Source organism: Strongylocentrotus purpuratus, unplaced genomic scaffold (genome assembly GCF_000002235.5).
Source record: "Strongylocentrotus purpuratus isolate Spur 01 unplaced genomic scaffold, Spur_5.0 spur5_scaffold_1, whole genome shotgun sequence".
Classification (NCBI taxonomy): Eukaryota; Metazoa; Echinodermata; class Echinoidea; order Camarodonta; family Strongylocentrotidae; genus Strongylocentrotus; species Strongylocentrotus purpuratus.
This window is the reverse complement of record NW_022145594.1, coordinates 978948-991543: the sequence shown is the minus strand read 5'-3', so window position 1 is coordinate 991543 and position 12596 is coordinate 978948. Positions and strand designations below refer to the sequence as shown.

The 12596-nt window shown below is 39.7% G+C and overlaps 1 protein-coding gene across 1 annotated transcript; it reads right to left on the bottom strand.

The window, feature by feature from the left end:
- Positions 1-2202: 2202 nt before the first annotated feature.
- On the bottom strand, positions 2203-10961 carry LOC115920767 (zinc finger protein 678-like). The gene is made up of 5 exons (XM_030977367.1): positions 10506-10961; positions 9580-9990; positions 6788-6936; positions 5904-6156; positions 2203-3683 (listed from the first exon to the last, which is right to left on the bottom strand). The coding sequence occupies exons 1-5, from the start codon at positions 10762-10764 to the stop codon at positions 2383-2385; spliced, it is 2373 nt and encodes a 790-aa protein (XP_030833227.1). The 5' UTR covers positions 10765-10961; the 3' UTR covers positions 2203-2382.
- Between the last annotated feature and the right edge of the window lie 1635 nt (positions 10962-12596).

Below are 12596 nucleotides of genomic sequence, written 5' to 3'. Positions count from 1 at the left end.
CGACCCAGTTTCATTGACTATTCATAGCACAGCATGAAATTCTTTGTGAATTATTGAGTACACGAACAACCGGTTTATACACAACTAATAATTCACAACAACAGGTAATTTAAAGACATACATGTAACAAGAATGAATGCAAGTCATTGACCTGTATCAAATATTGAAATAAAACACTGTTGCTTTGTACTGTATGTGTATTTCGAATTTGACACTGAACTTGGCATTTGATGCTGAGTATTGGAGTTTTCGCTGTCACTGTCTGAGCCAACACACTACCGGTGTGTTGGCTCAGTCAGTAGAGCCTCACAACCGGGAGGTCGTGGGTTCGAACCCCCGCCGCGTCATACCAAAAGACGTTACAAGACGGGAGTTGCTGCTACCTTGTTTGGCGTTCAACAATAAGGGATAGAGCAACGTCGATCTGGCACTGCTCAGTGGCTGCCGGGCTCACAATCAATTGGGCTAAAAGAATTTCCATTTTTGGTTTAACTTAATACAATTTGGAGTGGACTTTAAAAGATTATTATTATTATCATAAAAGTTATCCCTTGCTCACTTCACTTCAGAGTTTGGAGTATGAAATAACTATACACAGTTATGAAATCAATTCACACTTCATGATTTGGATAATTTATTAAAATGCTCAGAATTATGAATTTCTAACGGGCATATCTAAAAAATGACCAAGTCACTATTTATACAAAATAGTTTATTAAAGTCTACCATGTGCAGAGGGGAAATGGAAATAAATATTCATTCTTAAAGGTACTACATGTATGTCCCTTTTGCAGCCAACCTCAAATTCTTTAGAACTTTGCAGGAATTATGAATATGTCATGTATGTCCTATCTGTGAAATTTAAAAGTTAGCAGTGTCCTAATATTCAAATTATGCAAGGAAACCCATTTACATGCTAGACTTCACTATTGAGTGACTGGCTGGCTTTTTTTTCTTCTTTGGTAATAACATACATAAAATGAGATGAAAAGGGTACATGAGCATTTGTCTACATCAATAACCCACTTCTTCTGATGGCCAAAATTAAACTGATTGAATCTTTGCACAGCATAAAACGAATGACCATTCGGTACAATGGTCTAAAAATCAAGACTATTACTTATTGGCTCTATAGCTCCTAAGTCGATTTGACAACTAATTGTCGTTATTTTCCCACTTGAAGACATTTTCAAGCCCCACCTTTTTTAGGGAAGTTCTAAATTAGTATTATCCTTCAAATGCCGTTGGAATTTAATCTTTTCATTTTTTTGGCCTGCAAATGGGACATAGTACCTTTAAAGGGACTTGGTAGCATTGTTCAGATGAGAGAAAATAGTGCTAAGGTAGTGACTTCAATTTAAGATAATCTAAAAGTTTGAGTGAAAACGGACCATTATCAATGATAAAAATTGGGGAACACTGATCTGATCGATTCCTTAATTCTCCCAACTATATTATTACAATTTAATTACATTTTTACGTGAATGTAAATTGTCACAAAGCACTGAATTGGCTCTATACCAATCCAGACATTTAAGTGTTGAAAGATTTTTAAAAAGCCTGTTTTATGTCATTTTTTTCATTGAAAAACGGTTGGGAAAATTCAAAAATTATTGGGAGAATTTACTGTTAGAGGGTGTCGCACACTGACGCCTTCAAAGAAAACCATAAATATCTTTGTGGTTTGAGATTTTTTTGAGAATTCTGTGCATGTTAGAGGGTTAGTACAGTAGAAGGAATATAATAAGTAAAATTTCATACAAAAATGATGCATTTTTTTCATCAACCTTCAACAATGTTACAGAGTCACTTTAATTGGTATACAACTTTTCTTTTCTATGAACACATCCAAAGCCTTCTCTAACATCCAGTGAGCTGCATAAAACTGTGGTTATTCATCATCTCTTAACCACTCTCCTGCTGTCAGAACACATTCAACCTCCAGTTCCTCCATGGTGACTGTCACCAGGGGGTGGTGTTTCACAAAGATCCTAAGTCAAACTTAACTCTGAGTTGGACTTAAAATTTATGGAGAGCCATTTGTAGCTTTAAATTAAACATATAATAAAAAGTGAAAAATCAAGTATTTTAGACTTTTTATAAATTACAGTATGGTGTAATAGATGAGCTGTTAGATTACTTCTCTGTCGTATGAACTCACTCAATGACCCTCTGCAGTATGGTGTAATAGATGAGCTGTGAGGTTGTGATTATTCTTTAACTTTCCACACTTCGTATGAACACAACCAATGATCCTTTGTAGTATGGTGTCATAGACGAGCTGTTAGATTACTTCTCTGTCGTATGAACGCACTCAATGACCCTCTGTATTATGGTGTAATAGATGAGCTGTTAGATTACTTCTCTGTCGTATGAACTCACTCAATGACCCTCTGCAGTATGATGTAATAGATGAGCTGTGAGGTTGTGATTATTCCTGAATTGTTTCCCACATTTTTCACATTTAAATGGCATTTCTCCCGTATGAACACGTTGATGAACCACCATAGAATCTTTACTGGAGAACCCCTTCCCGCACACCAGACACACGTAGGGACGGATACCTTTATGACGCCTCTCATGGTTCCGCCAGCTAGAGCGCTCCATGAAGCGTTTGTCACAGTAGCTGCAGGAGAAGCGCTTCTCTCGCTTGCCGTGCATGCGGGTGCGATGCTTACCCATGAGTTTCTGCGTTCGGAAGCCTCTACTGCACACAGTGCACTTGTAAGGTTTCAATCCTGTGTGTTCTCCTTGATGGTTGGTCAAGGCGCTGGCCGACGCGAAGGTGCGAGGGCACAGCTCACATTGGAAAGGTCTGACCGGGTTGTGTTTCTTGAGATGAGCATCGAGGTTACACCGTGTAGCAAACCTTTGTGAACACTGAGGACATTGGTAGGTACCCTTCCCTTCGTGGGCCTCCTGCTCATGATACTTCCTCTGGTTGTACTGACGGAACTTCATGCCGCAATGGCGACACTTGTAAGGTCGCGGACGATCAAAGTAAGAGAAGCGCTTTCCAAGCATATCAACGGGAAATGCCGAAGCTGCTTCTGCTTGCTTATCTGAAACTTTCTCCTTTCCGTCTTCATCCGTTACCTTATCAGCGGCTGTAGTTTTATCATTTTTTATTCCATCTTCTTTCCGCATCACTTTGCTGGTGTCCTTACACTGATGTCTCTTGAATTCTGCTAAATCCTCAAACTCCTGCTTGCAATTCTGACAACAGAACTTGTTACTGTTCCAACCGTGCATCTCACGTTCATGCCTGCGTAAGTTATTCTTGGACGTGAATATCTTACTGCATACCTCGCATCTAAATGGACGGGCTTGATGCTTCAAGATGTGCTTAGTCAATATCTGCGCATTCTCGCATGCTTCTCCGCAATGGTCACAGACGTACATTCCGCCCGCATAATCGTGGAAAGTCTCGTGGGCCGTTAGCCGGCCTCCGGTAGGAAAGTCTTTACCGCACGTCACGCAGATGAAACGGTTGTCCGCACTCCTGATGTGATGGGTCGCAGTCGCTTGCCTGATTTCAGTAAGCTTCTTCTTGACTTCCCATGTAAAGAGAGGTCGTATTTCCCCTGTGTGTTCCCTGTCATGGGCTAGCTTCATGTGTCTCATCATGCGCTTAGCAGACTTGTAGAAACACTGACACTCCTTGCACTGGAAATTGTCCGTCTCTGTATGAATGAAAAGAAGTGGACAAAAGACATTAGGGGAGTGTTTCACAAAGACTAAGAACGACTCTAAGTTGGACTTAAATATGTCTCTGTAATGCAACGGTCACAAAGGTTTGTACGAACGCTAATTTCGTACAAATCTCCGTTTTTCCATTGTCTTCCGGAATTTCCATTGTCTGAAAATCGTTTGTACGGCGTTCGTAGCAGTTCGTAATGGCATTTGTGACCGAGGCTTAAGACAAGAGACATCGGGGGAGTGTTTCACAAAGACAAAGATCGACTTTAAGTTGAACTTAAATATATCTCTGTAAGACAAGACATCAGGGGAGTGTTTCACAAAGACTAAGATCGACTTAAAGTTGGACTTAAATATGTCTCTGTAAGACAAAAGACATCAGGGGAGTGTTCCACAAAGACTAAGATCGACTTTAAGTTGGACTTAAATTTGTCTCTGTAAGACAAAAGACATCAGGGGAGTGTTCCACAAAGACTATGATCGACTTTAAGTTGGACTTAAATATGTCTCTGTAAGACAAAAGACATCAGAGGTGTGTTTCACAAAGACTAAGATCGACTTTCAGTTGGACTTAAATATGGCAGGCCATTCATGCCACTGGTTGCTCTCACCATTGGTCTCTCAATTATGATCTTTAGATCATATTTTTTCCTTCAATAATGAACCTTAAAAAAAGCTGAATTCTGTAGATGTGTGACCATGATTTGTACGACCCTTGAGAGGCCATTGCCAGTAAATGGTGAGAGCAAACAGTGGCATGAACGGCCTGCCATATTTAAGTCCAACTTAAACTTGATCTTAGTCTTTGTGAAACACTCCCTAGTAATAATAATTATGACCCTCTTTTCCACCCATAAACAAGGTGTAGTAGGGTAAGAGCGCATTCAGAATGAACCACTCTTTGGTCTACACTGTTGTACATTCTTCAATGGAACATGAGGAAATTCTTGAACAGTAACTAACTGTAAAACACATTCTTGATATTGTAGCTCTCGTACATTGCTGTTTCATGAATAACTTGATGCACTATCTATCAACAAAGTCATAGGAATGGAAGACGATCGCCTCATTTTGTGATATCTCACAGGAGAGGTCCACCTTGATAAAGTTGGTTGTAGTAGAATCAGAAAATATTAGAGAAACAGATCAGTGAAAGTTTAAACAAAATCAGTCATTTTGACCTTCACCTCAGCATGATCTGAATGCATGTACCTTCCTTATAGCAGAGGTCATTTAATTTGACCTTCAACTGAGCATGATCTGAATGCATGTACCTTCCTTATAGCAGAGATCATTTAATTTGACCTTCATCTTAGCATGATCTGAAGGCATGTACCTTCCTTATAGCAGAGATCATTTAATTTGACCTTCAACTTAGCATGATCTGAAGGCATGTACCTTTCTTATAGCAGAGATCATTTAATTTGACCTTCAACTTAGCATGATCTGAAGGCATGTACCTTTCTTATAGCAGAGGTCATTTAATTTGAACTTCACCTTAGCATGATCTGAATGCATGTACCTTTCTTATAGCTGAGGTCATTTAATTTGACCTTCACCTCAGCATGATCTGAATGCATGTACCTTTCTTATAGCTGAGGTCATTTAATTTGACCCTCAACTCAGCATGATCTGAATGCATGTACCTTTCTTATAGCAGGGGTCATTTAATTTGACCTTCAACTCAGCATGATCTGAATGCATGTACCTTTCTTATAGCCGAGGTCATTTAATTTGACCTTCAACTTAGCATGATCTGAATGCATGTACCTTCCTTATAGCAGAGATCATTTAATTTGACCTTCAACTTAGCATGATCTGAAGGCATGTACCTTCCTTATAGCAGAGATCATTTAATTTGACCTTCAACTTAGCATGATCTGAAGGCATGTACCTTTCTTATAGCAGAGATCATTTAATTTGACCTTCAACTTAGCATGATCTGAAGGCATGTACCTTTCTTATAGCAGAGGTCATTTAATTTGAACTTCACCTTAGCATGATCTGAATGCATGTACCTTTCTTATAGCTGAGGTCATTTAATTTGACCTTCACCTCAGCATGATCTGAATGCATGTACCTTTCTTATAGCTGAGGTCATTTAATTTGACCCTCAACTCAGCATGATCTGAATGCATGTACCTTTCTTATAGCAGGGGTCATTTAATTTGACCTTCAACTCAGCATGATCTGAATGCATGTACCTTTCTTATAGCAGAGGTCATTTAATTTGACCTTGAAACCTGCATGCTTGGCGTACTCCTTACTGTAGAAGACCCTCAGTTCAGTTCCTGGCTCTATGACCTTGATAGTTTGAAAGTGAATGTACCCGTAGCGTTGCACCGCTTCAATGTTCTGTTCCTCTAGATTCCTTGCACACTGTACGTGTAACAGCCAGTTCTCATTGCGTTTGTACTTGCCATCTACATAGTAGAGAATCTTGCCCTGCAGGCAAAGCTGAAAAACAAAACAAAACAAACCTCATATACAGTAGGCTTGTGGGTGCACCATGTAAGAGAGAGAGAGCACCCGCAAGCCTACTGAATATCTACATCACCATGCAAGCCGACACTTACAAGCAGCATCTAAAACAAAACTCACATTTGATCAGGGCTCAACATTGACAGGGACACATGGGCATCCAAAACTCAACTGATCAAAGAATTTGTGCACCAAGCCAGACCCCCAATAATCAAAGACCATTTTTCTCCCTCAACCATGACCCCCCCCCCCCCTTGAGTTTAAAAAAAAAAAGAGGATTCGGGGGGGGGGGGGGAATGGCATCTAACAACATTTCCCCCTTTAAAGTAAGAAAATTGTGCAAAAATAGGCAAGAATATAGAAAATAAGGGGAAAATCAGGATAAAATCGGGAAGAAGAAGAAGAACAAGAACAAGAACAAAATTGGGTGAAAAAAAATTAAAAATTAAAACAAAATCAGGATTTTTTTAAAATCAAGTAATTATAAGGTCTGAATAGGTTTTATGGTACAGTCAAACTACCACTGGTATAGAAAGACCACCTGCCTATAAAGACCATCTTCTTGTTTCCCTAAGTGGTCTAGTTATAAATATTTCATGGTACTTACCTCCCAAGATGATTCCTCTACGCATCCAGCGGCTTCATCTACCAGAGCTCCCAGGAAAGATCCAAACTCATAACCTTTCTCAAACGTCTTCTCGGCCTTCACTCCTATCACCTTCTTTTTATCATTCTCAGCAAAGCAGTAAACAAGATCTGGACAACAACAACAACAAAATAACAATATCGTAATTAACCACACTTTTTTGTCACCAAAAAAAATTTAAAGTCGGAGGCGCGGTTTATACACAGGTACAATTTTATTTTTATTTTTTAAAGTTTCGATTTATGCCCCTCCACCTGGTGCTATGCCTGGCAATGTCTCCCAGCTCAGTAATTGGTGTGTTGACTCACCAGTCGGAAACTAGAACAACACTCAAATTTGTCTGTCATCTTGGTTTGAAAGTCCTCCAATTTTTCTTCTATTACATAGGCCTACCACAAGGTTCTATCCTAGGTCCTCTACTGTTTTTTTAATTTACATTAATGATCTTTCACATTCAACTGCACCTCACAGTTAAATGAAAGGCCTTCCGCATGGGTTTTTTAACACAGACCTGGCTTGCTGCCGACATAGTTGGCAACAACAAAAAAGGGCGAAAAGGGTGTGCGGTTAATACACGAGGGCGGTTTATACAACGTTAATTACGGTAATAGCTCACATTTATAATGCGCCTAATACTTTGTTTTTAATACAATTATTACCCCGGTCATCAGATTCAGGTTTACCCGCACACAATGTATGCACATTCTCCACTCCCTTGGGAGAATTCCGACCAGTCGCCATTTTACAAGCGCCACTTGCTCATCCAACCATATTAATTTTCGCATCCTACCAGTTACCCATTTAACACTTGGGTGGAGTGTGGCAAATGTAGATTAACGTCTTGCCAAAGGACATTAGTGCCGCGGCAGGACTCAAACCCCGTACCTTGCGATCTTCAGGTGGTGTATTATCCACTAGACCACAACACTTCTATAAATTGTACCCCAAAATCATAACTTTGTCAATCTAAATCCTTTATATTGGTAATGCTACTATCACATATAAGCCCTTTGCATCTGTATCATATAGGGCTGTGCACAACAGTGTAATGAGGTACCCGAGTACACTCCCAGGCTCACAAGCGAATACTCGAATATTCGGGTACGAGAAATCGTACCTGAGTAGTTATCAACCGTGCGGGTACTCGAGCATTCGACTACCCGTCGCAGCCTTAGTATTATATATAAGCACAATACTAACACTAGAAATTTAATTCGTCACGAAGACGAATAAGGTGGTCTGTCTTCAAGTCTTATAATAGATTATAATATTTACTATATTGAAAAAGGGAGAAGTTATATAGACATGTAAACAATGATGATTATGATGATGATGATCTTGATAGTAATGATTATGATGATCATGATGATGTTGATGAGGATGATTATCATCATTATGATAATGATGATGATTATGATCATGAGCGTGATGCTGACATCTTATCGGAAAAATGAGGGGTGATTTAGATAACATATAGTCTCTGCGACAACATACTAAAATTTAGGAGAAAACTGTTGAATAACAACCGAGATACTGGTCAAAACACATTGTCATGCAGATTCATGTTTTGAAATAAGTGACCTCCCATAGACATAACACGCAAATATGACAAATTATGCATTGTCGCCTTTAATCAAATATTTAACTATGATGACGTCATCTAAATGATAGAGAATTATCTCAGCTACAACATATCAAAATCTGGGAGAAGATCGATGACCGATAAGTGAGATAATCTCAATTAAACAAAGACAAAAATGACGTCATCAACAAAATACATTTTGTTGAGTTTAGATGTCAATATGTTGACTTTGTTACACTTTGTACGAGTCAGGGTGGTATGAAATCATATCTCCAACTCATGCTCTTTCCAACCATGATATAAAAATCGGGGGTCGACGGACTATCTGAAGAGCTATTTTGATTTATAAAGTAGCATGTTTTTGATCAAATTTACATTATATTGCCCATAGCAGCACGCGCGGAATTTGAACTTTGACGCGCGCTCACGGCCTTATAAAAAGTCAAGAGTAACTGAAATTAATGTAAATTGTCATTTACGGTAAGAGGAATCTAAATCATGTAAACAAATTGAATTTGACCTTTTCCGCGCGTTGTGAGCGCGCGCACCGCGCGCGGGGACAAGTACGGACGGAAAATTTTGAAATGCTTCAAATGACCTGATTCGTACTCTCCTTTAGTAGTTAAGTGATTTTGAGCAATTTTAAATTTTGACGCGCACATACGCGCGCGTCATGACCTTTATGTGACCTTTGATGACATGACCTGTTGACCCTTGACCTGAAGAATATGTGATATGAATATGAATGAACTTTGAGTACGCATCATGAAGATATGATGGATAATGTGATTACACAAAATGGCGCCTGGATGACGTCACGATGACATGATGACCTTGAAAATGTTCCTGTCACGTGTCATGACAATGACCTATGACTGTGCTAAAATTGAATCAAATTGACTAAACCAAACTTGAGTTATCCAGGGCACAAAAACGGGGAGAAATAAAAATAAATAATAATAAAGAAAATTCTGACGAAATCAATAGGTGGTCTGTTGATAACAGACCACCTAATAAGAATCAATCCACTATAACTTGGGTTAAGTTGAACATCAAAATATCACATGGCAATAACAATGAAAACGCCTGCAAAAGAAGGCCTATGCAACAAGGTTCCATGGGGATCAACAACATCAAGAAGAAGGAGTATAATCCTCATTTTATTTGTTACCTTGAAGTTTAGGTGGTGATGAAGCCGGTGGTAACGGCCCTAGACGTTGCTTCTCTCTTAAGATGATACTAGGAGGTGGCTCCAGGTCGCTATCCTCATTATTCTGCTGAGTTTCTTGACTGGTCAGCTGGGGTTGATCAACGATCTCCACTATGCCGGAGGCGTCTTGACGTGAGGAGCCGACGCCTGATGACTGAAGCTGGTGGTGTGATCCATAGTCTCTCTGATAATCTTCTTGTTGTTGCTGGAGGGATGGAGGAGGGTTGCTGCTGTAGTCTCGTTGGAGTTGTCCATCAGGAATGAGTTGCATAGGTCTGGTGTCTGCTTGTTGCTGACGTTGTTGATCTGGTTGGTTTGGGTGTTGAGATAGATGGGCAGGAGGAGGAGGTCTTACAGGGACAAGACCAGCCACTGGAAAATCAAATTAAAAAAATTGTCCAATAGAGAGAGACCCACTTTGCTGTTAATAGTGACCACCGTGTCAATAACAACCACGATTTAGGTATCACTAACAAATGTTTCTCATGCCAATCTGTACCTAAAGCCTCGGTCACAAATGCTATTACAAACTGCTACGAACTCCGTACAAACAATTTGCAGACAATGGAAATTTAGGAAGACAATGGAAAAACAGGGAGATTCGTACAAAATTATCGTTCGTACGAAGCTTTGTGACCGTAGCATAAAGAACACCAGAAGCAGTCTTAGTATAGTTGTGACTGTCTTCACTCAATTTCAGACAAGGGTGAATGTGTTCACATTTCCTGCAGGGGCATATTCCTATCTTGGTTGATGACCTACATGTACATGTATATTCTTTTAACCCCCCCCCCCCTCATCTCTTGCCTCCCTGTCATCCCTCTTACCCCACCCCCCTCCCCCCTCCTACACATCTCCTCTCTCCGAAGGTCATGAACTCTCCTTACCTTCTAGGATAGACTGTAGATCTTGCCCGCTCTGTCTCCTGCTGTTGTAAGCAACTTCCCTGCTGCCATGAGGAGCAGCAACAAACACAGGTTGAGACACATGGTGCATATGTTGATGTGGTGGAGGTTGCAGAGAGTGCTGATGACTGAAGTGTGGTAGATGTTGTAGATGTTGCTGATGATGTGTCAAACCACCCTGCTGATCTTCATGTGACCCGGTTCTATGTGACCCTTGCTGGTCTACGTAGCGGTAGTCCATGTTGCTTCAGGCCTCGGTACACCTCACACCTGTGTTTTAATACAATCAAACCTGAACTTAGTATTTTAAGTTCTCAAAAGACCATCTCAATGTAAGTTTATATACAGACCACATTTCTTGTTTCCTCTTATTAACACCATTTCACATTTGTACATGCACGTATAGAGGTCTATCAACCTAGAGTAGTGTAGGACAAGGGATTGTGTGTTTGGATTGCATTAACATTAAAGGGAAAGTCCACCCCCAAAATAAGTTTGTTTCGATAGAGGCAGAATAATAAGAAAATCAGGTGAGTGAAAGTTTGAGCAAATTCTGAATGAAAATAAGAAAGTTTGGAATTATTGAAGTTGTGATCAATCAAATACAAATTGGCAACTCTGTGACTTACCATACGAGCTCTCCTTAATTTGCTTTGTGCATAATATTCCATAAAATCATGTTTTCTTCGTTATTGATGACGGAATATATATTTGTTCCTTGCAGGGGGAGTATAGAAACATATTTGAAATTATTATATTTAGGGTGCATGTATGGTTGAAATTTTTCTTGAGAAAAAATGAAAATTTTAGATTTTTTTAGTACTGAGCAAATGGAAGTTGAGCTCGCATGATACGTCATAGAGTTGCCAATTTGTGTTTGATTGATCACAACTTCAAAAATCCTAACTTCCTTATTTTTAATCGGAATTTGCTCAAACTTTCACTGACTTGTTTCTCTCATTTTTCTACTCCTATTAAAACTAACTTAATTTCAGGGTGGACTTTCCCTTTAACAAAATTGTAAAGCTGTCACATTTGGTGCTGATAATATACTTTCGCACTGCCACTGTGCATGCTTCATTCTGTCACACACATTGGTTTCCTCATTGCCACTCAATTGATTCTACACATGAATTGGGTGTGACGGAATGAAGCACACGCCCACCAGGTGCAAAAGTAAATCATTAGTTTACTTTTTTAGTAATGACAGTTTGACAGGGAGGTGGGTTTCTGGACACTAAACAAACAAAACATACTTCTCTTTGCTGCTAATGTACTTTAGTATCCAAGACACGAAAGGGGTTAGACAAATAACGACTTTAGAGTCTATATCATGACCATTATTTGAACAATTGATGATTTTTGGTATGTTTTAGTAAGCTATCTCCACGGAAATGGATACGACAGTACACTAGCGCCTTCTCTTTTGCCTTGACAATCACATTATCATTACTCATGATTCAATTGACTTTGTCTTTGATCATGTTTTTGGGGTCCAGACAACTCGCCACAAAGACAACCTGCCCCAAGACAACCCGCCACAATACCCTGGACATCTCGCCACAATACCCTGGACAACTCGCCTGTGGCGAGTTGTCCAGGGTGGGGTGCCTTTTCAGACAACTCGCCAGACTTTTTTCCCTTCATGATTTCTAGATCTAAAATCCCTCATCTTCATGATCTTAGATGAAATTGTCATTTTATGTATTCATTATTCTTTTATAAACACAGTCATGACAGGAAACATGGAAATTGTGAGTATTTTGAGAGCTGTTCTAAAGAATAAAGATGATTTTCCTGGCGCTTGCAACAAGACCCGCAACAAGAATCTATTTTGGACTGTGCAAAACTAACCTAGAAAATCTAGAAATAAACCACATTTCAATTTTATTTCGCAGGTCAACTGCCCCCTCCCCTATCAGGACGCCAGTGCTTCCAGTACCCTTTCATGAATTCCTACCATTAAAAATTATCAGAAGGGAAAAGGACATGTACAAAGGATAAAGGGGGCACTTTAGGGGAACCTGAAAAAGTGGGGGCACAGTGTCCCCCCCCCCCCCAATGAAGAATGCC

Coding starts and splice junctions, on each gene's coding strand:
- LOC115920767 (XM_030977367.1), bottom strand. CDS start 10,764: ATGGACTACCGCTACGTAGACCAGCAAGGGTCACATAGAACCGGGTCA. Junction 9,991..10,505: donor TCTACAGTCTATCCTAGAAG/GTAAGGAGAGTT, acceptor TTGATTTTCCAG/TGGCTGGTCTTGTCCCTGTA. Junction 6,937..9,579: donor ATCACCACCTAAACTTCAAG/GTAACAAATAAA, acceptor GTTGTTGTCCAG/ATCTTGTTTACTGCTTTGCT.